The sequence below is a fragment of the Malus domestica genome, chromosome 05 (assembly GCF_042453785.1).
Source record: "Malus domestica chromosome 05, GDT2T_hap1".
Classification (NCBI taxonomy): Eukaryota; Viridiplantae; Streptophyta; class Magnoliopsida; order Rosales; family Rosaceae; genus Malus; species Malus domestica.
This window is the reverse complement of record NC_091665.1, coordinates 44,464,242-44,492,049: the sequence shown is the minus strand read 5'-3', so window position 1 is coordinate 44,492,049 and position 27,808 is coordinate 44,464,242. Positions and strand designations below refer to the sequence as shown.

General features: G+C 37.7%; 2 protein-coding genes and 2 long non-coding RNA genes across 7 annotated transcripts in view; 2 read left to right on the top strand and 2 right to left on the bottom strand.

Moving 5' to 3' along the window:
• LOC139196588 (G-type lectin S-receptor-like serine/threonine-protein kinase At1g11410) overlaps positions 1–20,069 on the bottom strand; it is a 21,205-nt gene extending 1,136 nt beyond the window's left edge. Inside the window, exons 1-7 of one of the 2 annotated variants that reach the window (XM_070822866.1) lie at positions 18,627–20,069; positions 18,097–18,225; positions 17,782–17,981; positions 16,169–16,379; positions 15,720–15,951; positions 15,438–15,588; positions 14,830–15,356 (exon numbers count right to left, since the gene is read on the bottom strand). In XM_070822866.1, the coding sequence (XP_070678967.1) occupies positions 15,048–15,356; positions 15,438–15,588; positions 15,720–15,951; positions 16,169–16,379; positions 17,782–17,981; positions 18,097–18,225; positions 18,627–19,932 (2,538 nt within the window). In that variant the 5' untranslated portion in view covers positions 19,933–20,069 and the 3' untranslated portion in view covers positions 14,830–15,047. Of the gene's footprint in view, positions 1–208; positions 420–1,874; positions 2,075–14,829; positions 15,357–15,437; positions 15,589–15,719; positions 15,952–16,168; positions 16,380–17,781; positions 17,982–18,096; positions 18,226–18,626 lie in introns of those variants that run through there. The other variant, XM_070822865.1, reaches the window with a different exon arrangement.
• On the top strand, positions 821–1,335 carry LOC139196591 (uncharacterized). Its single transcript, XR_011581664.1, has 2 exons — positions 821–952; positions 1,028–1,335. It is a non-coding gene; the product is annotated as an uncharacterized lncRNA (long non-coding RNA).
• Positions 8,342–11,419, bottom strand: LOC139196589 (G-type lectin S-receptor-like serine/threonine-protein kinase At1g11410). Its single transcript, XM_070822868.1, has 7 exons — positions 10,316–11,419; positions 10,084–10,221; positions 9,752–9,957; positions 9,332–9,542; positions 9,014–9,251; positions 8,790–8,937; positions 8,342–8,704 (listed from the first exon to the last, which is right to left on the bottom strand). The coding sequence occupies exons 1-7, from the start codon at positions 10,575–10,577 to the stop codon at positions 8,408–8,410; spliced, it is 1,500 nt and encodes a 499-aa protein (XP_070678969.1). The 5' UTR covers positions 10,578–11,419; the 3' UTR covers positions 8,342–8,407.
• LOC139196590 (uncharacterized) lies at positions 16,692–27,808 on the top strand. 3 transcript variants are annotated; one of them, XR_011581663.1, is made up of 4 exons: positions 16,703–16,906; positions 16,986–17,106; positions 26,457–26,623; positions 27,298–27,808. It is a non-coding gene; the product is annotated as an uncharacterized lncRNA (long non-coding RNA). The 3 variants fall into 3 exon arrangements; XR_011581662.1 differs by having other exon boundaries at positions 16,704–16,906; positions 26,471–26,623; XR_011581661.1 differs by lacking the exons at positions 26,457–26,623; positions 27,298–27,808 and having other exon boundaries at positions 16,692–16,906; positions 16,986–17,555.

Below are 27,808 nucleotides of genomic sequence, written 5' to 3'. Positions count from 1 at the left end.
AAAAATAAGCAAAGTAAATTAGATTGTATTCTTGCTTGGTTCAAGGTTTCTAACCGACAATTTTAGATACACAAGTGAAAAGAAAGGTGCTTGTAACTAAGTTGAGTTAAGAGTATTCAATCCTACACCTGAGGTCCTGAGCTTGATTTCCCCTCCACAATATTGCTTGTATAAAAAGAATAACAAAAGTATAAAAAAAAAAACATACCGAAAATGAAAAAGTCAAGACTTTTGTTTGGCAAGTATTCATAGATCAACATCTTCTCTTCATCTTGAACGCAGCAACCCATGATCCTCACAAGGTTCCTGTGTTGGAGCTTTGAAAGCAGCACAACTTCATTCTTAAACTCTCCAATTCCTTGGCCAGAATTCTTGGCTAGTCTTTTCACTGCTATCTCATTTCCATTATCAAGCACACCCTGAATTTATAATCCAAATTCAACTTATAGTGCACTTACCTTTCAGGAAAATTACCTACATAATCGTAGCTCTATATATATATCCTCCCCTTGAAATTGCATTTATACATTAACAAAGGAGTAAAACTCAATGCATATGCATAAAAATGCTTTGACTACTTCAAGTGAAGGAGAAACGCAATTGAAATAACAAAAGATCGTAGTATTTTGAATTATTACTTTAATCTAAAGTAAGGTTTTCAATTGCATTATTTTGTTGTATTTACAAATCTGCCACTGTTTTGTTTGTTGACCAAAATGCCCACAATTTTGTACAGAGGGTTTGGGACGGGATTGGGAAATCGGGTTAGACGCGCAATGTTTCATCTTCCTCTGCTCTTTTCCTCTTTCTCTCCTACGTGTGCGCTCTCCTTCCATATCTCGTCCCTCCTCTCTCTCTCCTTCTCTACTGGAAAACCTACAATGTTTCATCTTCCTCTGCTCTTCTTTTCTCTCCGATTCCCGTATCTCTCGATGTCAGAAAGCGTCTTACGGTATGTTGAATTTCTCAATCCTTTATTTGGGTTTCCTCTATCCTTTTTGAGTTGGATTGGGAGTTTATAAATTAGGGTTCTTGGGATGTGAGAGTCGATCTTCCTAGCACTGGCGGCGACGGCCGGAAACAACATCGGCAAAATTCTGCAGAAGAAGGGCACCGTCGTTCTTCCTCCTCTCTCTTTCAAGCTCAAGGTAGGTACCATACTGTTTCCACTCAATTAGTTTGATAGGTGCTTAACAATTTCCTACTGTTTAGATTGGGAAGCACCATACTGTTTCCACTCAATTAGTTTGATAGGTGCTTAACAATTTCCTAGGGTGGGAAACACTTGTTTTTTTTGTGTAGAAGATTAATACCATCCAACCATCACTTATATAAGTAGTATAGCTTAACAATAGGTTTGTGAATAGATTTCCACACACACACACACACACACACACACACACATATATATATATATATATATATATATATATGTAGTATGGCTTACCATATATAGATTTAAAACTTTCTACGTGTTTTATACAGTTTCAAAACCCACATCACCATGTGGGATAATTGTGAAAAGTAGAAACAAGATAGTTCCCATCACTTATCGATTATTGATTGAGTTTGAATTTTAATGAAATATATTTTTGAGTCAGCCTTTCCAGTCATTATTGGACGGGTCTCTTGATTTTTGTTAACTATAATGGTCTTGTAATCCTATTGTTTGCAAGTGTCAATAACCTGTGAGCTAAATGTTAGCTTAGCTTGTAAGCAATATAGTTTGGATATATATCCTTATGGAAGGGTGAGTAGAGGAAAAATAATAAAATATTTGATTTGGAGTGCAGATGGCTAAAAAATATATCTAAAAAATGTCTATTCAAAGTTTGATTTGTGATTTGAGACATTATCTGAGGGCAACTACGTACCTTATAAACAGAGCCGAAACCACCTGTTCCAAGCTTGTTGTTGGAAGCGAAATTATTTGTGGCCTTAACTATGGCACTTAGTTCAAAGAATGGTAATTCGGAGTTTATTCCACTTTCATCAATATTTGTTCTAGTAGAAGAATCTTCCCAGGAGGTTGATGCTATGGTCGCATTGAAAAATTTATCCTGACTTCTCTGACCTGTGATAAAAGTACATAAACAGATAATATTGTGTTCTTAATTAATTAAAACCAATATCCAGTTACATAATTGTGAATGATTAGAGGGCAACCTAGTAAAAGGAAATTTGTTTACCTTTTCTCTTCCTCTTACCAACCAACATGCAAGGGAAAACAACAGGAAGAACAATAGACCACATGCTACTGAAACTTCCAGCTTCCTCTTCTTGCCCAAAGAACTGTTTGACTTCTTCGCGTATTGAGCTGCAGATATACAAGCATTTATTTCCATGTTTAAAAAACCTTGTAAAAACTCGGGGAAAAAACCTTGTAAAAAGCTCCAATGAACATAAGAACTAAATTTTTAGTATTAATTTATAGAAATTTCAGAATTTTTTATTAAAAAAAAATTAGTCCTCTAAAAAAGCCATCTTACACTCATTGCGGAATAATTTCACTTTTATTATTTGGCAAGAGACCAGTGTCAAATGACTTTTTTAGAATGACAACAAATGTACAACTACCAAACTAAATAATAATTCCTCAAATTTTTTAATGAAATAAAGAAAGAAGATTTTTTTTCATGGAACCTCGGTGTTATGAGGGTAATTATTGATAAGGAAAAGAGAAGAAAGAAGATAAATTGATAATGAAAATATACCTGAAACATTTGCATCAACTCGCACATATAAATCTTGACCCGTATCCAAATAAGTCCTTGCGTCCATCAAGTCCCCATGCCATGTTATACAGCCACTCCCTCCCTGCCTTTCATCTGCATTTGCGTATGCCGTGCAAGAACAGTTTCTCAGGCATTCTTCTTTACATGCTTCCCGACTCCTACTCATGTTCACACGTGCCGTAGAAGTGTCCGGCACCTTCACACGTTCCAACTTCACGAACCCTTCCCCGTTTTGGCAAACGGATGGACCCTTTTGCCTCACGCACCCGCCTGACCAATCTCTCAAATACCACTCATGTTGCAACTTGGGTTCGAATCCAGGTAGGCATTTGCACTCAAATTTATCCTCAAAGTTTGGGTATGGGTAACAAATGCTATTCGGACCACACACCCCGTAAGAATCACACTGCCAATCCGGCGACCAATGGGGGACCCATTTATGCACTTCATCGTCCCATGGGGACCGTTCAATGTTTCCTGATTCATCGATCACGAATTTTACGAAGCTTGATTCAACAACTACTTCCATGATGGATACCTCATCTTGATTGTTCACAAAAGTAACGTTGGTGAAGAATAGTTTTACCATTGCAGGCACCCCGGACCATCTTTCACCGGTCCAAGGTCCAGTCCGCCACAATCGAGTCTGACCCTTGTATAAGAACTCCTGTGGACTCTCACTGGGCTCCATCCGGAACGAACAGTTGCCCATTCCCGGATCATCTTGGGACTTCCAAGATGTGAGGAACCGGTTCAACCTGGACCGCCTGTCCAGCCCAATTTTCATAAAAGGAAGCATCGTATTTGTGGGATAATCAAAACCTTGCCACACATTTTCACCATTAATTTCAACAAGAAGATTTCCCTTATTCGAAAGCTTGGCTATCACGGAATTGTTTGGAGAAGAGACGGTGAGATTAGCGGACCAGATAGGGGTGTTTTGGTCCTCCCCATAAATAACAAGGCCACCATGATCTCCATGAATGGCTAGAAGTCCAGTTCCAGCAGTAGGAACTATGGGGTTTTCTCTGTTTGCAATCCAGACAACGGTTTTGATTGGAATTTTGTTGTACCAAACTCCGATGTAACGGTTACGAGAATTGCCTGGCTTAAAAAACCCTAGTGCAAAGATTTTAGTGGTGGAGAGAAGAACATCGTCCTCTCTTAGGGGTTGGCTTGATGTAATGGCGTCTAGGGTAACCGAAATGGAAGAGGGAAGAATCACAAGGAAGATGAGCAAAACAGTACTGACAAAAAAGAATTCAGTAGAATTCATTGTTAGCTTTCTCATGGAGGAGTTTAAGTGCTTAAATGGCTGCTTCTTTCTCGTGGAGGAGTTTCAGTAACGCTAATTTAAGGGCATACGCTCGACTTCCAGTTGTATTCAATAGATAGATAAGACAAATTGGCTCTGAATGGGGCCAAGTCTGTACGAGTACGACCGTAATGAATGATTTTACCTTTTATTTTTGTCATAAAATTCAACACCACGTAATGCCTTGTGAAAGTAACTTCTGCCACGGTTGGCCTATCTGATGCCCTTTCTTGCACGCAAAGTACGTCCGACCCAAAGATGGATCGACTATAGCTAATCCCTTCTCCTCTCCACATATCCGATGCATTTTTTTCTACCAAGAGTTTTGTTATCTTTGAATATGTCGACAATCTTTATGTTGCTTTCCACCGTTGTTCAAAGAAAATATAATTACCTTCAGTGCCGCGAGGAGACTATTACAATCATTAAAAGAAAATTAACAGTATGTACCATGCATAGAAGTACAGTACATTGTCTGAAGTGTAATAACACATGAACACATAATTGAAAGAAGAAGAAATGTTTATAACCTAACCATTACCGTGCTACAACCGTAGTTATCGTCCCGTTGTTTAGAGAGGAAGCTCCTCTGTTTGACACTGCTGAGTTTGGATTGTTGGATTGTAATATAAAAGCAAGTTTCTTGGGAGAGGGAAGAGTTGTTTTATTACCCAACAGAAAAAAAACTTCGGACATGGTGGTTGGCCTATCTGATGCACTTTCTTGCACGCAAAGTAGCCCGATGTGGATGTGTGAAAATTAGGAACACAAAAAGGTTTTGTATATTTCTCTATATATTTTAGAACTACAAGAGAGGGCTCCTTTTCACACTTACAATCGGAAATCAAGGAACAATTTACAAGAAAGATAAAGGGCAAAGATACTAAAAAACATAAACCTAGAATTAAGGGATATGGACCAAGGGTGACGGTAGTGGCAGTAGCCACTTTACTTGAAAATATGAGATAAAGTTGCAGTGATATGGACTAAGGGTGACGGTAGTGGCTACTGAAAATATGGATAAAGTTGCAGTGATATGGACTAAGGGTGACGGTTGCAGTGATATGGACTAAGGGTGACGGTAGTGGCTACTGAAAATATGGGATAAAGTTGCAGTGATATGGACTAAGGGTGACGGTAGTGGCAGTAGCCACTTTACTTGAAAATATTGGATAAAGTTGCAGCTGCAACTTGACATCATAGAGCATGTTGTGTCTAGTTTCAATAGGATGCATCTTGAAACCTCGTGAGCAGGATACGTCTGACCCAAAGATGGATCGACTATACCTAAGGTCATCTCTAATCGAAGGGTCCAGAGGGCCAGAAGGTCGAAAATAGCTCTAAAATCGTCTCCAACCAAGGGCTAGGCCAGAGGGCTCTGGAATCTGGGAGGGCCCCACGGGATCAGAGAGGGCTGGAGGGCTGGCTGCTTTCGGCCAGCCAGCCAGCCCCGGGCTGGCTATTTTTTTTTTAATGTTTTCCTATTGCTGTCGGTTATAACCGACAGCATTAAAGAAGAATTTTTTAATACTGTCGGTTATAACCGATAATAATAGTTATTCAAAGCAAAAATTTTATTTTTAATTACTATTAGTGTCGGTTATAACCGACACTAATAGTTTGAATTTTTTTCAATATAACGGCTAGTAGCCGTTGTATTAACTTTTTTTTTTTTATGAATTTAAACTTCTTTTTTCCCTTCTTTTTTTTTCCTTTTCATATGAATCAAATTATGTTTCATATGTTTTTTCAATTCTATTTTACAAAATTTGTTTCTATTTTTTTTTAAATTCTATTTTTTTTCCTATACCTTCTATTTTACAAAATTTGTTTCATATTTTTTTTAAATTCCATTTTTTTCCTATAACTTTTATTTCACAAAATTTGTTTCAATTTTTTTTTAAATTCTATTTTTTTCTTATAACTTCTATTTTACAAAATTTGTTTCATATTTTTTAAAATTCCATTTTTTTTTTCCTATAACTTCTATTTCACAAAATTTGTTTCATATTTTTTTTCGATTCTATTTTTTTTTCCTATAACTTCCTAGGCCATTTATACAACATTAAATTAAATTAAGTAACATGAAACAACATTAAACAATATGAAATTGTAGTTTTTAAATAATAAATTATGTTTGGCCTTATGGCCCTTTGGCCCTCGGTTGGAGACGGTTTTTTGTGACAGGGCTAAAACGAGCCCTCTGGCCCTTTGGCCCTCGGTTGGAGACGAAGGCCAATATGGCCATGTACTGTTCATTAAAATATTAATATCTTGGGGAATCTTGGAGGGCCAGAGGGCTAAAACGAGCCATCTGGCCAACCCTCGGTTAGAGATGGCCTAAGGCTTTCTCTTCTCTCCATATATCCCAAATCTGATGCGATCGTTTAGCATAAACATTCAAAGTGAGAATTGGCAAGTCATTATATTTTACATATAGCTTTGAATTGCTTACTTGTCCCCTGTGGATAATTTTTAGTCTCAGAGTCTTAATGAAGGTATGGTACCTCTCGAGCAATTCCGAGAATAATCTCAAAATTCCCAGTCCAAGAATGAGCTTCGATTTCTATCTGGTACGAAAACATGAAACCTTGAGTCAGGTCGTGGAGAGAGATGAAAGACAACATGTTCCAGCTTGCTTCTATTTAATCACTTATGCTTTGTTCGTTTGAGTTTTTCTTGTTAATTTGATTAGATTATAAAGTGTTTAACTAATTCCTGGAATTCATGTCTGTAATATCAAACTATATCAAACAGTTGTATAATGAAAAAACAATGGAAGAAGGAAGCCAAATAATGACAACGAAAATATCGTGTGTCGAATTCTGATGAGGCTTTCGGAGGACTCGTTGGTTGGAAGCACGACTTTCTCAGGCTTATCAGCTACCTCCATCTGGGGGCATCCTTCAATTTGTCGTCTTGGGTCGCGACCTGAGCCTCCGTGGCCATCGCCGAGGAGGTGGAGACTCCATCTCTACCGCCGTAGAGGGACAGAGCCCTGAACTCGGAGCTCAGTGGCGAAGCGCAGTGTTTAACTGGGGAAAGCAAAGAAGAGGACTTTAGGAGAGGGACTGAGAGGAAGGAAGAAGAAGTGGCCATTGCCATTCTCTGAAGGATTACCATCTGGGTCGTGTTTGGATTTCAGAATTATGATTGGGTTCGTGTGCAACGGTGGAGGGTGAGTGAGAGTGGCGTTCGTGACTTCGTTTGTGGCGGAGGTTTGGCTTTCCGTTTTTGTCCCATCCCCTCACCAAATCCCACACAGCCGGCGATCCCACACAGCGATCATCAACGCGTGGATCGCAAAACCGAAAATTCCGCCCAAAGACCCAAAACCCATTCCGAAGCCCAGTGGCAATTTTGCAAATAACGTTAAATCAGGGGGCGGATAGACTCGGTGGTAATTTCATAAATAAACTGAAATCTGCCCCAAAATTGCACAGCACCACCCCCTACTGTAAAATAAAGTAATATAATTGCCTTCAGTGCCGCGAGGTGACTATTAAAATCATTAAAAAAATAAGAGTGCAGATAAGCATAAAATTACAGTATATTGTCTGAAGTGTTATAATGTATGAGGACATCATTTTTTGGGTCCACATAAGAAGACATCGTTGAAAGAAGAAGAAATGTTTTATAACCTAAGTCATTAGCACGTGGTCCAATAATTTAGTATTAATAATAATTTAACAAAAAAGTCATTAGCGTGTTACCAGCGTAGTTATCGAAAACTGAGAATTTCAATTTAGCTTTACACTGGACAAAGAAATTTAAAATTATTAAGGAATTTCAAAATGACAGAATTTTATTTTTTAGAATTTGTAAAGAATTTGAATTCTTTTTTGTTTGGTTAACCTACAAGAATGATCGAATCTGAATAGGAATTTTTTATTTTTAAGCTCCCACTCATAAAAATTTAGAAATGACATTCATTTACATAGAATTTAAAACCCTTGGAGTCCCAAATTCCAAATTTTTTTTACGCGAAAATTCAAAATTTCTATGTTTATGAATCCAAAACAAAGGAATTGGTGCATATTAATTTATAATTTCTAACTTTTGTCAAAATTCCAAGCTTATTTTTGTAATAAAAAAAAGTTAAAAACTAAAACTTGTTTTGTTAAGAAGGGGAATTCGCACGCTACCTATCATGGCCAAGATTTTTGTTTACAACTAAGAATTTAAATTTGTTACTCACACGTCTTCATGTTTGATCTAAAATTTAAACATTTGGGCCTCTTTTGGATTCTGGGATTTGAATTTGAATTTAAAAATCTTCACGTACAAAGAAATCTCGATTTGAGTACAAATACTTGAAGTAAAGCAAAATCTCTACAAGGGCCTAAAAAGTGCAAACTCAATGAGCTTCAATAACCGTTACTGTTATATCATTTACAGAGGAAGCTCCTCTAGACGTTGAAGAATCCAGACCACTGGTTTTGAAGCTAAACGCTGCCTTTTTTGGATGTGGAAGATTCGTTTTATTCCCCAACATGAACACAACATCTAGCATGGTTGGCCGGTCCGTTGCGTTTTCTTGCACGCACAAGAGCCCAATTTGAATGCATCTCATAACTTCATGAGTCGAATACGACTGGTTCAGTGATGAACCAACTATGTCCAAGACTTTTCCTTCTGTCCACAAGTCCCATATCTGAAACAAGTGTGAGCACAATGCTTAGATTATTGGACTATTCAAGAGTTAGATTTATCATCTGAATAATTATCTGTTTACTTACAAGTCCAACCAAATTCAGAGAGGTGTTTTCGAATTGGAAGCTGTTCTTTCTGCCGCTAATGATCTCTAATGCCAAGACTCCGAAGCTAAACACATCGGATTTTGTGGAATATAGCCCATCCATAGCATACTCCGATGACATGTAACCACTGCAATCATACATTATCAGTACTAAAAAAATATATCAGCTCTAGAGTTTCATTTCAAGTGAGAGAAGAGAATTACTAGGTGCCAACAATTCTATTCGTGTTTGCTTCAATTTGGTCATCCCCGAACATTCTTGCCATGCCAAAATCAGATATTTTTGGGTTCATTGAACCATCCAGTAAAACATTGCTTGCTTTCAAATCCCTGTGGATTATTTTTAGTCTCGAATCTTGATGAAGATATAGGACGCCTCGAGCAATCCCAATGATAATTTGAAATCTTTTTCTCCAATCTAACAACGACTTTCTGTTTTTATCTGAACACAACACATAAAAGCTTCTATGAGCTACAAGTTTAGGATTTCTTAATTTCAGCATGTATTCATAGATTGCATACCGAAAATGCATAAGTCCAAGCTGCGATTCGGCATGTATTCATAGATTAGCATCCTCTCTTCTTTATGTATGCACCAACCCAAAAGCCTCACAAGATTTCTATGCTGAAGCTTTGCTATAAGCATTACTTCGTTCTTAAATTCATCTACGCCTTGTCCTGAATTTCTCGATAATCTTTTGACAGCTATGTCCTGTCCATCAGCTAGACATCCCTGAAATCACAGTGAAGACTCGACAATCTTAATGACAACTTCAGATCGATATAATGTTTACATCCAATTCTGTATTATCTGCCTCAATGTCACAGAGCTTATGTATTGGTATATTTGCAGCAGAGTAAACAAAGTACACGGAAGCGTATTTCACATTTTATTTGAAGCCACACAATGCTGAGACACTCAAAATGTTCTAGGGAAAGTACCTTATATACCGTGCCGAAGCCGCCGTGTCCAAGCTTGTTAGCAGAAGAGAAGTTTTCTGTGGCTGCAACCACAGTGGTTAAATCGAAAAAAGGTAAATCTGTGTCTCCTCTGTGTTCATCAACCTCATTTTTTATTGGCAAATCTTCATAGCTTCGAACACCAGAAGCAGCGGGATCGTTCAGAAATCTGGGTTCTCCTCCTCTCCCTGTCTCAATTCCATTGAAATTTCAGGGTATAAAAAATTTCACAAAGAAAATGAAATTTGAGCTGAAATAAAGCTGCAAACAAATTTACAAGACGACAGAAGGGGAAACTTTTCCTTTTCGCATACCTTTCCTGCTCCTTTTCCCGAACCAGCATAGAACTGCGAGGATGAGCAATGAGGGGACAGAAATTGACACTACCAATATAATAGCCAGTCGCCTTCTCCCGGAAAAATACCCTCCTCCTGACTTGTTTTTATACTGAGCTGAAAATATGAAAAAAAAGGTCAATTCACCAGTGCTATGAAAGTTATGAAGTTGAAACATGTAATTGACGCAATCTGAATGAAAATAAGGTACCTAAAACTACTGCATCAACGCGAATGTACAAATCTTGCCGGCCTTCTGTGAACTGCTTAGTATCCACCAAATCTCTGTACCATGTCATGCATCCAGTCCCTCCATTCCTCACATTTGCACTCGCATATGCCAAGCACGAGCAGTTCTTCAAGCACTCCTCCTCGCACGCTTCTAAGCTCAAATTATTCTCCAATTTTATAGAGGACGTGTCTGGAACCTTTACATTTTCCATCTTCACAAAGCCCTCGCCGTTCCTGCACATGGACGGCGAGCCCTGCGGCCTCTTGCACCCATCTGTCCCATCTCTTAAATCCCAATCCTGCGGTGAGGTTGGTTCATATCCGGGGTAGCATGTGCAGTTGAACCCACTGTTGGTGTAAGGATTGCAATTGCCAAATTGACCACACTTGCCATAGCTGTCACAAGCATCCAATGGTGCCGACCAAAGCGAAACCCACTGGTGCTGCTGGTCCTGCCATGATAGATGGTTGAGTGTTCCCGACCCGTCTATTGTGATCACCGAGTAAATTAAAAGGTCGAGAACAGTCCACTGCACAGAAATTCATCTTTGTTGTTCACAAAATAGATCTTAAACACAACGCTCCGATGCATGGCTGGTATGCGGCCCCATTGAATCCCGTTCCACTGTCCTGACCTCCACCACTTAGCGTCATCCTTGTACAAGATCAACTGAGGCGATCCATTCGAGTCCATTCTCAACGAAACATTCCCCGTCCCAGGATCATTGTCCGAGTTCCAACACGTGAGGAACCGGTTTATGCCACTTCTTCTGTCCAACCCGACTTTCATATTCGGAAGAAGAATATTTGTACGGTGATCAGTGCTCTGCCAAAACACATCCTGGTTGCCAGCCAAAACAAGGTTTCCTGAATCAAGAATTTGCGCAAAAATATTATCGTTGCTGTCTGATGATATCGAAACATTTGTTGACCATAGAGGAATAAAGCCTTGACTAGTATTGGCTTGCAGCACTAGGTTTCCATCAGAACCTATTGAGAGAACTCCTGACCTACCATTGATGGGCTTATCTCTGTTGGCCACCCACACAACCAAGTCTTCCGAAAATTTGTACCAAATTCCTAAAGAACGATAAAGAACGATAAAACTTCTTCTACAAGATTGTATTTCACTCAATGAATTTACAATTACACAGAAGAGAATATATATAGCCTTTAGCTCTTTACAAATATACCCTTGACTATCTTAACTAAACTTGTAACCATTCTAACTAACTATAGTTAATAACAAACTAACCACATTTAGCTTTTACTAATCTATTTAACATCAACATTTAGCTTTTGTAAAATATCCGACAGTAAGAGCTGTTTTTTGTCGATTATAGTAACGACATTATTAAATGGTTTTGTAGTAGTGATATACCCCCTCAAGCGAGAGGAGGAATCCGAGTTGATTCCAATGGGAAGCTTGGAACACAAGTATCGGAACTGATTTTTAGACAAAGATTTTGTATGAAGATCAGCCAATTGATTAGCACTACAAACAAACTGGACTTTGAGAAGATTAGCTAGAACCAGTTCGCGAATGTAATGATAATCAATCTCAACATGCTTCGTGCGAGCATGAAAAATTGGATTAGAGGCTAAAGAGATGGCTGAAATGTTATCACACCACAGGATAGGCAGTTTAGGGACACACCATTTTGTTGGGGTGTAAACGGTAGTCGTCTGGTGACTAATATCATGAAGTTTTCCTACCGACAAAAGATTACACTTAACATCAGGAACAAGTAAAGCACGGATCAGTGATAAGGTTGGAGTCAGAGAGATAGTGCATTCATCCTTCATAGGGAAAGGTGTTCCATTTGCACTAGTAATATACGGATCACGAATATAGTCACATAACTCATCAAACACTCTAGGGTCACTAGTCACATGATCAGTGACCCCAGTATCAATTATCTATTTATTTGTTCCATCAAGATGCATAACAATATTATAATTATATTAAGCCATTGAACAAAATCACGAACAATAAAGGCACAAAAGATACGCAGCGAAATAAAAACAATTTACCAGAACACAATAGCAATCACTGTTGACGGCACTGTAGAGGATCGCTGTTCATGATACTGTAGCAATAATTATTTACGGCACTGTAGAGAATCACTGTTCACAAAGTAGACCACTGTTCACGCACTGTAGCAAGCGCGACACTATTCACTTCTTTTTTTCATAAAAGGAAATCACGAAAACTGTGGGCACAAAATTAAAGCACACAGGTCACCAAGAGCAAACTGCTCTGATATCTTATTAAACTAAACATAGTAAATACCAAAAATATATATGACAATATTTGAAATTTTCTTATCTATTTATTAATCTCCAAAGTGGAATATATATGAGTTACAATTAGTATTGCATATGTACTTCACCAATATGGAACAATAAACTACTATGTACACTTTAACTAATATATAATTCGCAACAGTCCAAACCTTTGTTCGGAACGTATTCATAGGTTATAACGTCTTTTCTTCATCTCGAACGCAGCAACCTAAAATCTTGATAGAGAGGGATATTTTGGTCATTTACATAGAGGCCTCCATGATCTCTGTTAATGGGTAATACGGTTGTCCCTGTTTAAAACCCAAATGATGGTTTGCACTGGAATTTTGTTATCCCAAACTCCAACATAGAAGTTTGAAGAATGTATGGGGCTGAAGAATCCGATTGCGAATATTATCCAGCTAGGGTAAAAATGCAAGATGGGAGAAGTACAAGAAAGATAAGCAACATAATACTGACTTCATTAGCCGCCACTGTAGAACTCATACTTTTATTTACTTCATGAGAATCCTAAACTTGTTAATTAGCCTAAATAAATAAATAATAAACTTGTTAATTAGCCAATGGATGATCTTAAAATGAAGCTGTTTGATTTTTCTAAACAAGTTGCACACGGACATTTATATGGGGGTGTGCTATTCACACTTTTTTTTATTTTTCACACATTTGTTAATTTTTATCCGTTGATCTTCTTCAATTCATTTGATCCGACAGCGGAAAATCGAAAATGTGTGAGAGAAGTAAAAAGGGATGTGTGGATATTATACCCCTTTATATGCCCCCTTTATATACCGTTGATTGTTTCATTCCGAGAATTTATGGCTAGTACTTTTTTTTTTTTTTCCAGAGAATTGATTTCTATACGTAGACATGCACATTGCTCCATCCTCCACCTTTTATATACACGCCTGAGATTGACCGTAACATACTTGAATTAGAAATACTAGGAATTAAAAGGTCCGCCAAATTTGAAAGAGTCCAAGCTTTTGTGTGAAGGCATGCATGCGTCAACCAAAAAGCCACAAGAAGTCACGTTTCTTTTTTTCTTAAATTTTATGAGCTCTAATATCAATAAGGTTACCTAACGAAAGACTTTGAATAAAATCAAGTGATGTGACATTTTAGGATTCATACAGTCGACTTCATTTAATGGGATAAAATTTAGTTGTTGTTTATTTAACATCAGCAAGGTTCACTTTGCTGTGAGAATCTTCATTTTCAAAGCATGGTAAATTTGGTTCACGCTTTCTTCACACAGTAACAAATTGTATGAGCTTAATATTATCTTTTGCAAGCTGCTACTATTACATATATCTCGTGAAACATTTTCAAACTTAATACATCTTACTTACAAGTAAAGAATAATACCATCAAACCATAACATTGAGTGTCAATATGAGAGTGTGAAATAGAAAGATAAAGATAACAAAAAACATTTTAGTTTTTATATTTAAAAACTTAAAAAGTAAAAAAAAGGAAAAGAAAGAGAAAAAAAGGCCCCCCGCCATTTCTACTTTCTCGCTGGCAATCCCGCGGTTAATATAAAAAAGTAAAAAGCCAATAAGGAATTCGTGCTTAATATTGTATGCGCTTAATATTGTCTTTTGCAAACTACTACTATTACATATATATCTTCTGGAACATTTTCGATATCCTAGGTCTTTTTTTAGCGAGCTTCTTTTTCTGTACATGTCACCTTCAGTACTTGTTGATTGATCTCCACAAGTACAATTCCTCCTCAATAAAAATGCAGGCTGTTTTGGAAAACAACCGACGACATGGTTGGCCGGTCAGTAGCATACTCTTGAGCACACAAGAGGGCAATTATATTTTATGCATCTCACAATTTCGTTTATGACATAACCTTTTATATCATTCATACATAATGTTTCATACAATTTGTATTCCCGCATCAATGTCTGGGCAACATTTCTAGTAACATCCATAGGTCCAATGTGTTCCCAGCGTCCCATCCTAGACTTTTTCTTTTGATTGCAGGTTGACATGTGGCATGATTAGTGTTTGAGTAGGTTTGCTCCTAAAACCTTGTGTCATAAAATTATCAGCCTTCCTACATGTCTTTGGCGGTCGAAAAGTACTTCTATGTAGCCTAGTCGGACTGATGTTGAATGTTGCAAATAATTTATAGCTTGTATTTACAACAAGACAAATGATGAGTATAGCAGCTATAGAACTTAGATCCCCAATTATAGGGCATATATTTTATAACGTGTATTTACAACAAGACAGATGATGAGTGTTGCATATTAAAATAGAACTTAGATCCCTAGTTATAAGGCAAATTATTGAGGGAAATCGGGGTATATCCTCTCTTCTTATCTCACTCATCATGTGATTCTCAATTGAATAATATAGTATGTCCGATTATACGTCTGGTTCTCCCCTTAGCGACCTTCTGCTTCTGTATAGGTCATCTCATTTACAGAGCAAGCTTCATCAGTATTGGTTGATGGGTCTCCACTAGTATGATAACCTCTCTTCAACAAAAATCCAGGTTGCTTTGGTGAAGGAATTGTTGCATCATTACCCAACATGGAAACCACTGCTGACATGAGTGGACGATCCTTTGCTTGCTCTTGCACGCACAAAAGGGCAATGTGAATACATCTTAGAACTTCGTTGACAGGGTATGATTCTCCCAGAGATGAATCAATGATTTCCAAGGCTTTATTTTCCTTCCACAAGTCCCAAACCTAAAAACCATTTACAAATTAATCATCAAGTTATAAAAGCAGATGGAGAGAAGTTTGGTAATGTCTTAATGTTATGCTTACATGTCCAACTAAATTTGAGTAAGGACTATCGTGGTGGTAGCCAATGTTCTTTCTGCCAGTAACAATTTCTAGTAGTAAAACGCCGAAGCTATATACGTCAGACTTTACTGAAAAAAGTCCTTCCATTGCATACTCTGGTGACATATAACCGCTGAAATAACAAAATAAAATTGATTAATTATCACAGCTTCTTTTTGTATTATTCAACAAAAGTTAATTGTATAACTCGTAGGGATGAACTTTTAAAAAACAGGTGTACTTTCAGTTTTGAATGAAACTTACTATGTCCCAACCACACGGTTTGTATTTGCTTCAATTTGTTCAGCTCCAAATATCCTAGCCATACCAAAATCTGAAATCTTAGGGTTCATAGCAGAATCCAACAGAACATTGCTAGCCTTTAGATCTCTATGGATGATTTTTAATCTCGAATCCTGATGAAGATATAAGATCCCTCTAGCAATCCCACAGATTATCTCAAAGCATCTTGTCCAATCCAAGAACGCCCCTTTTGCTTCGTATGGGAAAAAAATAAGCAAAGTAAATTAGATTGTATTCTTGCTTGGTTCAAGGTTTCTAACCGACAATTTTAGATACACAAGTGAAAAGAAGGGTACTTGTAACTAAGTTGAGTTAAGAGTATTCAATCCTACACCTGAGGTCCTGAGCTCGATTTCCCCTCCACAATATTGCTTGTATAAAAAGAATAACAAAAGTAAAAGAAAGCATACCGAAAATGAAAAAGTCAAGACTTTTGTTTGGCAAGTATTCATAGATCAACATCTTCTCTTCATCTTGAACGCAGCAACCCATGATCCTCACAAGGTTCCTGTGTTGGAGCTTTGAAAGCAGCACAACTTCATTCTTAAACTCTCCAATTCCTTGGCCAGAATTCTTGGCTAGTCTTTTCACTGCTATCTCCTTTCCATTATCAAGCACACCCTGAATTTATAATCCAAATTCAACTTATAGTGCACTTACCTTTCAGGAAAATTATCAACATAATCGTAGCTCTATATATATATCCTCCCCTTGAAATTGCATTTATACATTAACAAAAGAGTAAAACTCAATGCATATGCATAAAAATGCTTTGACTACTTCAAGTGAAGGAGAAACGCGATTGAAATAACAAAAGATCGCAGTATTTTGAATTATTACTTTAATCTAAAGTAAGGTTTTCAATTGCACTATTTTGTTGTATTTACAACTCTGCCACTATTTTGTTTGTTGACCAAAATGCCCACAATTTTGTACAGAGGGTTTGGGACGGGATTGGGAAATCGGGTTAGACGCGCTCTCCTCTCACCTCTTTTCCTCTTTCTCTTCTACGCTTGCGCTCTCCTGCCATATTTCGTCTCTCCTCTCTCTCTCTCCTTCTCTACTGGAAAACCCACAATGTTTCATCTTCCTCTTTTCTTCTTTTCTCTCTGATTCCCGTATCTCTCGATGTCAGAAAGCGTCTTACGGTATGTTGAATTTCTCGAATTTCCCTTTATTTGGGTTTCCTCTATCCTTTTTGAGTTTGATTGGGAGTTTATAAATTAGGGTTCTTGGGATGTGAGAGTCGATCTTCCTAGCGCTGGCGGCGACGGCCGGAAACAACATCGGCAAAATTCTGCGGAAGAAGGGCACCGTCGTTCTTCCTCCTCTCTCTTTCAAGCTCAAGGTAGGTACCATACTGTTTCCACTCAATTAGTTTGATAGGTGCTTAACAATTTCCTACTGTTTAGATTGGGAAGCACCATACTGTTTCCACTCAATTAGTTGGATAGGTGCTTAACAATTTCCTAGGGTGGGAAACACTTGCTTTTTTTGTGTAGAAGATTAATACCATCCAACCATCACTTATATATAATTAGTATGGCTTAACAATAGGTTTGTGAATAGATTTCCACATATATATAAGTAGTATGGCTTACCATATATAGATTTAAAACTTTCTACGTGTTTTATACAGTTTCAAAACCTGCATCACCGTGTGGGATAATTGTGAAAAGTAGAAACAAGATAGTTCTCATCACTTATCGATTATTGATTGAGTTTGAATTTTAATGAAATATATTTTTGAGTCAGCCTTTCCAGTCTTTATTGGACGGGTCTCTTGATTTTTGTTAACTGTAATGGTCTTGTAATCCTATTGTTTGCAAGTGTCAATAGAGCTAAATGTTAGCTTAGCTTGTAAGCAATATAGTTTGGATATATATCCTTATGGAAGGGTGAGTAGAGGAAAAAATAATAAAATATTTGATTTGGAGTGTAGATGGCTAAAAAATATATCTAAAAAATGTCTATTCAAAGTTTGATTTGTGATTTGAGACATTATCTGAGGGCAACTACGTACCTTATAAACGGAGCCGAAACCACCTGTTCCAAGCTTGTTGTTGGAAGCGAAATTATTTGTGGCCTTAACTATGGCACTTAGTTCAAAGAATGGTAATTCGGAGTTTATTCCACTTTCATCAATATTTGTTCTAGCAGAAGAATCTTCCCAGGAGGTTGATGCTATGGTCACATTGAAAAATTTATCCTGACTTCTCTTACCTGTGATAAAAGTACATAAACAGATAATATTGTGTTCTTAATTAATTAAAACCAATATCCAGTTACATAATTGTGAATGATTAGAGGGCAACCTAGTAAAACGAAATTTGTTTACCTTTTCTCTTCCTCTTTACCAACCAACATGCAAGGGAAAACAAGAGGAAGAACAATAGACCACATGCTACTGAAACTTCCAGCTTCCTCTTCTTGCCAAAAGAACTGTTTGACTTCTTTGCGTATTGAGCTGCAGATATACAAGCATTTATTTCCATGTTTAAAAAACCTTGTAAAAATTCGGGAAAAAAAACCTTGTAAAAAGCTTCAATGAACATAAGAACTAAATTTTTAGTATTAATTTATAGAAATTTCAGAATTTTTTATAAAAAAAATTAGTCCTCTAAAAAAGTCATCGTACAGTCTTGACTGATTAATTTCACTTTTATTATTTGGCAAGAGACCAGTGCCAAATGATTTTTTTAGAATAACAACAAACGTACAACTACCAAACTAAATAATAATTCCTCAAAATTTTTAATGAAATAAAGAAAGAAGATTTTTTTTTTCTTCATGGAACCTCGGTGTTATGAGGGGAATTATTGATAAGGAAAAGAGAAGAAAGAAGATAAATTGATAATGGAAATATACCTGAAACATTTGCATCAACTCGCACATATAAATCTTGACCTGTATCCAAAAAAGTCCTTGTGTCAATCAAGTCCCCATGCCATGTTATACAGCCACTCCCTCCCTGCCTTTCATCTGCATTTGCGTATGCCGTGCAAGAACAATTTCTCAGGCATTCTTCTTTACATGCTTCCCGACTCCAACTCATGTTCACACGTGCCGTAGAAGTGTCCGGCATCTTCACACGTTCCAACTTCACGAACCCTTCCCCGTTTTGGCAAACGGATGGACCCTTTTGCCTCACGCACCCGCCTGACCAATCTCTCAAATACCACTCATGTTGCAACTTGGGTTCGAATCCAGGTAGGCATTTGCACTCAAATTTATCTTGAAAGTTTGGGTAACAAATGCTATTCGGACCACACACCCCGTAAGAATCACACTGCCAATCCGGCGACCAATGCGGGACCCATTTATGCACTTCATCGTCCCATGCGGACCGTTCAATGTTTCCTGATTCATCGATCACCAATTTTACGAAGCTTGATTCAGGAACTAGATCCATGATGGATACCTCATCTTGATTGTTCACAAAAGTAACGTTGGTGAAGAATAGTTTTACAATTCCAGGCACCCCGGACCATCTTTCACCGGTCCAAGGTCCAGTCCGCCACAATCGAGTCTGACCCTTGTATAAGAACTCCTGTGGACTCTCACTTGGCTCCATCCGGAACGAACAGTTGCCCATTCCCGGATCATCTTGGGACTTCCAAGATGTGAGGAACCGGTTCAACCTGGACCGCCTGTCCAGCCCAATTTTCATAAAAGGAAGCATCGTATTTGTGGGATAATCAAAACCTTGCCACACCTTTTCACCATTAATTTCAACAACAAGATTTCCCTTATTCGAAAGCTTGGCTATCACGGAATTGTTTGGAGAAGAGACGGTGAGATTAGCGGACCAGATAGGGGTGTTTTGGTCCTCCCCATAAATAACAAGGCCACCATGATCTCCATGAATGGCTAGAAGTCCAGTTCCAGCAGTAGGAACTATGGGGTTTTCTCTGTTTGCAATCCAGACAATGGTTTTGATTGGAATTTTGTTGTACCAAACTCCGATGTAACGGTTATGAGAATTGCCTGGCTTAAAAAACCCTAGTGCAAAGAATTTAGTGGTGGAGAGAAGAACGTCGCCCTCTCTTAGGGGTTGGTTTGTTGTAATGGCGTCTAGGGTAACCGAAATGGAAGAGGGAAGAATCACAAGGAAGAGGAGCAATACAGTACTGACAAAAAAGAATTCAGTAGAATTCATTGTTAGCTTTCTCATGGAGGAGTTTGAGTGCTTAAATGGCTGCTTCTTTCTCGTGGAGGAGTTTCAGTAACGCTTATTTAAGGGCATACGCTCGACTTCCAGTTGTATTCAATAGATAGATAAGATTGGCTCTGAATGGGGCCAAGTCTGTACGAGTACGACCGTAATGAATGATTTTACCTTTCATTTTTGTCATAAAATTCAACACCACGTAATGCCTTGTGAAAGTAACTTCCGCCATGGTTGGCCTATCTGATGCCCTTTCTTGCACACAAAGTACGTCCGACCCAAAGATGGATCGACTATACCTAATCCCTTCTCCTCTCCACGTATCCGATGCATTTTTTTCTACCAAGAGTTTTGTTATCTTTGAATATGTCGACAAATCTTTATGTTGCTTTCCACCGTTGTTCAAAGAAAATATAATTACCTTCATTGCCGCGAGGAGACTATTACAATCATTAAAAGAAAATTAACAGTATGTACCATGCATAGAAGTACGGTACATTGTCTGAAGTGTAATAACACATGAACACATAATTGAAAAAAGAAGAAATGTTGTATAACCTAACCATTACCGTGCTACAAGTTCCAGTTTGCTTCTATTTAATCACTTATGCTTTGTTCGTTTGAGTTTTTCTTGTTAATTTGATTAGATTATAAAGTGTTTAACTAATTCCTGGAATTCATGTCTGTAATATCGAACTATATCAAACAGTTGTATAATGAAAAAACAATGGAAGAAGGAAGCCAAATAATGACAACGAAAATACCGTGTGTCGAATTCTGATGAGGCTTTCGGAGGACTCATTGGTTGGAAGCACGACTTTCTCAGGCTTATCAACTACCTCCATCTGGGGGCATCCTTCAATTTGTCGTCTTGGGTAGCGACCTGAGCCTCTGTGGCCATCGCCGAGGAGGTGGAGACTGTAAGAATAACATGCCAGATCATAGATATGCCAATAAATCACCAATACTACCAACAAACAATGTGAACAACATAACCATAAATCTCAGCATTAAACCAATCAAAACATACCTGCAGAACTTGAACTCGAAGAAGCCATAGCAGCTTCACCACCAGACAATCTTCTCCTCTTTAGCAAAACTAGAGAGCTCTTTGAACAATAGGTATTCAACACAATATGAGCCGTATCTTTGCAAGAGCAGTGATTGTGGTTATATACAACATTAATCCAACACATTCTCCTATTAGAATTAGTGTTGGACTCTAAAACAGAAACCCTTTTGCACAATGAGTGCACAAGATCAATCCGAGAAGGATCCAAAACCTTTTCCCAAAGGAACACTAAAACCACTCATAATCCTACAAGAAATAGGATTTACACAAACACTTTATCAAGACTTTTCCATTCAAAATTCATTCAATATAATAGCTAATCCACAATCATGTTTTTATACTCATATTCCAACATTCTCCCACTTGAGTATAAAGACACAATGATTAACTAAATGAATCATGGAAGTGATCACTAAGTCCAGAATAAGGCTTCTAACCTCGTATACAACATTACCTATGCATATCAAAATATGGAACTCCAGGACTCTATCTGTACAATCTCAGACTTTATCCAAGAATCACAACATATCCAATTTTGCATTTTTGTAGTTATACGACAACAATCTCAGTAATGCCAAAATTCATTACTCCCACTCATTTAAACCAATTTCAACTCAATCACAGTTAAAATTTCAGCTTAAACGACAACCATCCATAACAGAACAATATACTAAACAGTTCCAAAGTATACTTCAGTAAAATCACAAACTGATTTACTAGCAAACTCAAACTATTTTATTGCAATGCTAACTATCTGAATCAATTAATCACAATACGGAAAAATTGAATTCATATAAAAAAAAACAAACTGAAATACTAACTAAGACAAGATATTAGTATGCCATAACTAACTTAACTCAGGAAATCTCCTACCGTAGTAACATAAGCAACACTACAGTTCCAAAGCCATCTCAAATCTGGTCACAATTACTCCCACTTGTCAAAAGCTTCTAAAATTCCCATTCTAGTAACATGTGCTTTAAACACATTGTTTGGCAAAGCTTTAGTAAGAGGATCTGCAATCATCTTCTCTGTAGATAAATGTAGAATTTCTATCTCTCATTTCTTCACCATTTCTCTAACTTTAAGAAACTTCACATCCATTAGTCTTGAAGCCGAAGTTCTCTTATTGTTCTTGGAGAAAAACACTGCAGCATTATTGTCACAAAACATCTTTAAAGGCCTTTTAACTGAGTCAACAATTCTCATCTCAGCCACAAAGTTTCTCAACCATACTGCCTGTTTCATTCCTTCAAAACACGCAACGAATTCAGCCTCCATTGTAGAAGTAGACACTATTGTTTGCTTAGCACTTTTCCAGGAGATAGCACCACCATTTAGCATAAAGATGTATCCCCCAGTTGATTTCCTCTCATCTACGTCCCCAGCAAGATCCGAATCTGTAAACCCAACCAATTCTAAGGAATCATCTCTGCCATAAACTAATTGATAAGCTTTTGTTCTCTGCATGTATCGTAATACTTTCTTTGCAGCCACCCAATGAGATTCTCCTGGATTTGATTGAAACCTTCCTAACATTCCAACAATGAATGCTAAGTCAGGCCTCGTACAAATATTAGCATACATAATGCTTCCAACTAATGAGGCATAAGGCTTCAACTTCATCAATTCGACCTCATTCTCATTCTTGGGACATTGATCTCTAGAAAACTTGTCACCTTTATTAACTGGAACATCTGCCTTATTGCATTTCTCCATATTAAATCTGTTCAATACCCTTTCAATGTATCCCTTTTGAGACAGCCCCAGAAGCTTTCTTTTCCTGTCTCTTATTATCTCAATCCCCAGAACATAATGTGCTTCCCCTAAATCCTTCATTTCAAAATTGGTACTCAGAACAGTCTTCGTCTCTCGAAGTAATTGCATATCGGAACTTGCAAGCAGAATATCATCAACGTATAGGACCAGAAAAATGAACTTTGATCCTTTGTGTTTTAAATATATGCAATCATCCATCTTGTTCTCAACAAAACCATGAGCAGTAACTACCTGATCAAATTTGAGGAACCACTGCCTAGATGCTTGTTTAAGTCCATAAATTGACTTGTTTAGCTTGCAGACCATATTATCTTTCCCCCTTTCAGAAAATCCAGGAGGTTGGACCATGTATATGTCTTCCTCTAAATCACCATTCAAAAAGGCGGTTTTAACATCCATCTGGTGTAGCTCCAGATCAAAATGAGATGTCAAAGCCATGATGATCCTCATAGAATCTTTGGAAGAAACAGGTGAAAACGTGTCATTGTAATCAATCCCTTCTCTCTGAGTAAAGCCTTTGGCTACTAACCGAGCCTTGTATCTCTCTATGCTCCCTGCAGCATCCCTTTTAGTTTTGTAGACCCACTTGCAACCTATTGGTTTAGCATTTGAATTGGAGTTCACAAGGGTCCATACTTTGTTCTTGGCCATGGAATCTAGCTCTTCCATCATTGCTTTCTTCCATAATGCAGCTTGAGAACATTGAATTGCTTGTTGATAAGTGGCTGGATCATCTATATCACCTATGTCAAATTCTGCCTCCTGGAGATAGACATAATCGGCTGAAATTGCAGGTTTCTTGGCTCTACTTGATTTCCTCAGATTCAATTGATCATTTACTGGACATGTATCTTTCTCAATGGGAGAACTTGGAGCACTTAGGGGTATATTTCGTGTAGAAAAGGTATCTCCATGTTCATTTTGTATTTCAGCAACTATTTCATGTGTCATCTCTTCATCAAGATCTTCTTCCTCTGTCTGATTTCTAGGCAATACTGAAATATGGTTGTAGGCCATTGGAACCGAGCCAACGAGTTGTTCTGATTCTTCAAACTCAAAAGTGTCATGCACTAAGTCTGATACATCTTGGTCTTCTAAGAAAACTGCATTGTGAGTCTCTTGAATTCTTGTCTGTGCTCGAGGACAATAAAACTTGAAACCCTTCGATTTCTCTGAATATCCCACAAAGTAGCATGAATTGGTTCTAGAATCGAGCTTCCTTTCATTTGGGTTGTAAAACCTAGCTTCTGCTTTGCAACCCCACACATGAAAATGATGAAAACTTGGTGTTCTGCCAGTCCATAGCTCAAAAGGTGTTTTTGGCACTGATTTTGTAGGCACTCGGTTCAACACATAGTTTGATGTCCTCAATGCTTCTCCCCACAGAAAACCAGGCAGCTTAGATCTTGAAATGAGACTTCTAACCATTCCCATCAAGGTTCGGTTTCTTCTCTCAGCCACTCCATTCTGTTGGGGTGTTCCCGGAGTAGTATACTGGGCCACAATACCTTGCTGCTCAAGAAACCGTGCAAAATGACCCTTTTGTTGTCCTGCTTCTGTGTGCCTGCCAAAGTATTCCCCTCCTCTATCTGATCTAACAATCTTAATCACTAGGTTTAGTTGTTTTTCTACCTCACATTTAAAAATTTTGAAACACTCAAGAACTGCTGACTTTTCTTTTATTAGAAATATGTAACCATGTCTGGAGAAATCATCTATAAAACTCACAAAGTATGAATTTCCACAAATAGTTTTGATAGGAAAAGGTCCACAAACATCGGTGTGTATAATCTCAAGCAAATTTTTACTTCTATTGGCATCCATTTTCCTAAAGTTGGTGGTTTTACCCTTCATACAGTCAATGCATTCAGATGCATTATGAAAATCTAAAGCAGGTATGAAATTTAATTTTGATAATTGCATGATCCTGTCCTTCGAAATATGTCCTAGTCTTTTATGCCACAACATATAAGAGTTGTCAAAATTTTGCATTCTTTTGGCAGTCGTATTTAAAACACTTAACTCATTGTCCAACAATGTGCACTGCATTTTCCATAACTGATCATGCAAAACTGCTTTTCCTATCAAGGCTCCCCTACAAAAAAATTTGATGCATTCTTTATCACCTATGAAAATAACACCTTCAGCTACTAACTTAGATGCAGAGATTAAACTTCTTCTCATTGCAGGCACATATAAAACATTGGACAGTTCCAACACAAATTCAGAAGCCAATTTTAGTTTCACTTTCCCTATCGATTCAACTACAACTCTGGTTCCTTCACCAACAAAAACGTTATAATCATTTGTTTGTTTTTGTTTTTCAAAACCATGCAGTGAATTGGTTATATGCACAGATGCACCAGTATCAAACCACCAGGAATTTGCCGGAATTTCAATGAGATTTGATTCCTCACAGACATATACATTAGTTCTACCTTTAGCCCTAAGCCATTCTTTGAATATTTCACAATCTTTTCTATAATGACCTTTAGTTTTGCAATGATGACACCTAACCTTTTCAATGTTTTTAGTTTTAACTTTAAGATTATTAGATTTAGAGGAATGGGAATTCTTAGCAGACACAAAAGATTTATCAGGATGTTTGAATTGAGGAGATTTACCAGAATTTGCATTGAGATCCCTCCTTTTAGAAGTCTGCACAAAATTGATGGTCTCAGCTTCCTTTCCTTTGTCTTGCTTCTGTCGATTTTCCTCTTGAACACATTGAGATATCAGTTCATCCACTGTCCATGACTTATCTTGAGTGTTGTAAGAGACTTTTAATTGACTGAACTTCAAAGGAAGCGCTTGCAGAATCATGAACACTAGCTGCTTTTCACAAATGTTCATGTCTAATGAATTAAGCTTCTCAGCCGCATCGGTCATCCTCATAATGTGATCTCTGACTGAACCACCACCTTCAAATTTGTAAGTTGTGAGAAGGGTCATATACTGAGCAATCTCAGCCTTTTGTGATTCCTTGAATTTGCTCTCAATAGCTTTGAAATAATCTTTTGCTAGATCACACCTTTTGATACCTCCACGAACAGTGTCCGTCATCCCGCTCTCCAAAATGGATAATGCCACTTTATTAGCTCTTGTCCATCTTTCGAACTCAACCTTCTCAGCCTTTGAACTCTTATCAGTAAGAGGCGCAGGTTGTGGTGTATCAAGTGCTATATCATACTCATTTAATGTCAAGAGCAATTCCATTTCCCTTCTCCATTTTTTGTAATTGCTCCCACCAGTGAGTATAGGTACAGCAGCCAAATTCATTGTTTTTAGTGAAACTGCAGAAGATAACAATGAAATCATCACATTGAATCTTTTCGGGATTCATGATTTCCATCTATTTCACTATGTAATCCTCATAATGAGTCAATTTTGTCATACACATGGTCTCAAACTTTAATAAAGACAACCATGTATAGAGTAAACAACTCACAGAAGATTGTATTCAAGAATCATGCTCGAAAGGGATGATATTCAAATATCACACCACATGCATTGAAAATCAAAAAATTCAATAAACCCAAACAAATTAGCAGCGGAAACATTAAAATAATTCTTCAGTTTATCCATTTAGATAATTTTGATTCAAATTGGCGAGATGCTAACAAATTTGCATATATACGGTGTTCTCTAGTTCAAATAAGCTTTTTAACCTAAATTCAAGTTTCAAGATTGCAGACATACCTGTTTGGAGAAATCAATGAATGAAATTGACACGAGAAGAATCAGAGAGAATCAGAAGAATCATTCATTGAATCGCCATATACCCAGAGACCATGAAAAGAAAAGATGCAAGGCAAAGCAAAAGACGCAAACCCGGCGATCATAACGGTATAAATTTAAATTTTTTTTTTTTTTTTAAACGGTGTCGTTTTTTACTGTTATGCTCAAAAACAGGTTATGCGTTTCTGGGTTTTAAGATTATGGTTTCTTGTCCAAATTGTTGTACAAAATTTCGAACTTAATGGCAATAATCTGTCCAGGCTCTGATACCACATGTAAGAATAACATGCCAGATCATAGATATGCCAATAAATCACCAATACTACCAACAAACAATGTGAACAACATAACCATAAATCTCAGCATTAAACCAATCAAAACATACCTGCAGAACTTGAACTCGAAGAAGCCATAGCAGCTTCACCACCAGACAATCTTCTCCTCTTTAGCAAAACTAGAGAGCTCTTTGAACAATAGGTATTCAACACAATATGAGCCGTATCTTTGCAAGAGCAGTGATTGTGGTTATATACAGCATTAATCCAACACATTCTCCTATTAGAATTAGTGTTGGACTCTAAAACAGAAACCCTTTTGCACAATGAGTGCACAAGATCAATCCGAGAAGGATCCAAAACCTTTTCCCAAAGGAACACTAAAACCACTCATAATCCTACAAGAAATAGGATTTACACAAACACTTTATCAAGACTTTTCCATTCAAAATTCATTCAATATAATAGCTAATCCACAATCATGTTTTTATACTCATATTCCAACAGAGACTCCATCTCTACCGCCGTAGAGGGACAGAGCCCTGAACTCGGAGCTCAGTGGCGAAGCGCAGTGTTTAACTGGGGAAAGCAAAGAAGAGGCCTTTAGGAGAGGGACTGAGAGGAAGGAAGAAGAAGTGGCCATTGCCATTCTCTGAAGGATTACCATCTAGGTCGTGTTTGGATTTCAGAATTATGATTGGGTTCGTGTGCAACGGTGGAGGGTGAGTGAGAGTGGCGTTCGTGACTTCGTTTGTGGCGGAGGTTTGGCTTTCCGTTTTTGTCCCATCCCCTCACCAAATCGGCGATCTTACACAGCGATCATCAACGCGTGGATCGCAAAACCGAAAATTCTGCCCAAAGACCCAAAACCCATTCTGAAGCCCAGTGGCAATTTTGCAAATAACGTTAAATCAGGGGGCAGATAGACTCAGTGGTAATTTCATAAATAAACTAAAATCTGCCCCAAAATTGCACAGCACCACCCCTACTTTAAAATAAAGTAATATAATTGCCTTCA

Bases quoted from the DNA above. Each gene is read 5' to 3' on its own strand.
- LOC139196589 (XM_070822868.1), bottom strand. From the start codon at position 10,577: ATGTGCAGGAACGGCGAGGGCTTTGTGAAGATGGAAAATGTAAAGGTT. The intron at 10,222-10,315 runs GTACCTTATTTT...TCATATTTTCAG, and splicing joins CGTTGATGCAGTAGTTTTAG to CTCAGTATAAAAACAAGTCA. The intron at 9,543-9,751 runs GTACTTTCCCTA...CTGTGATTTCAG, and splicing joins GCTTCGGCACGGTATATAAG to GGATGTCTAGCTGATGGACA.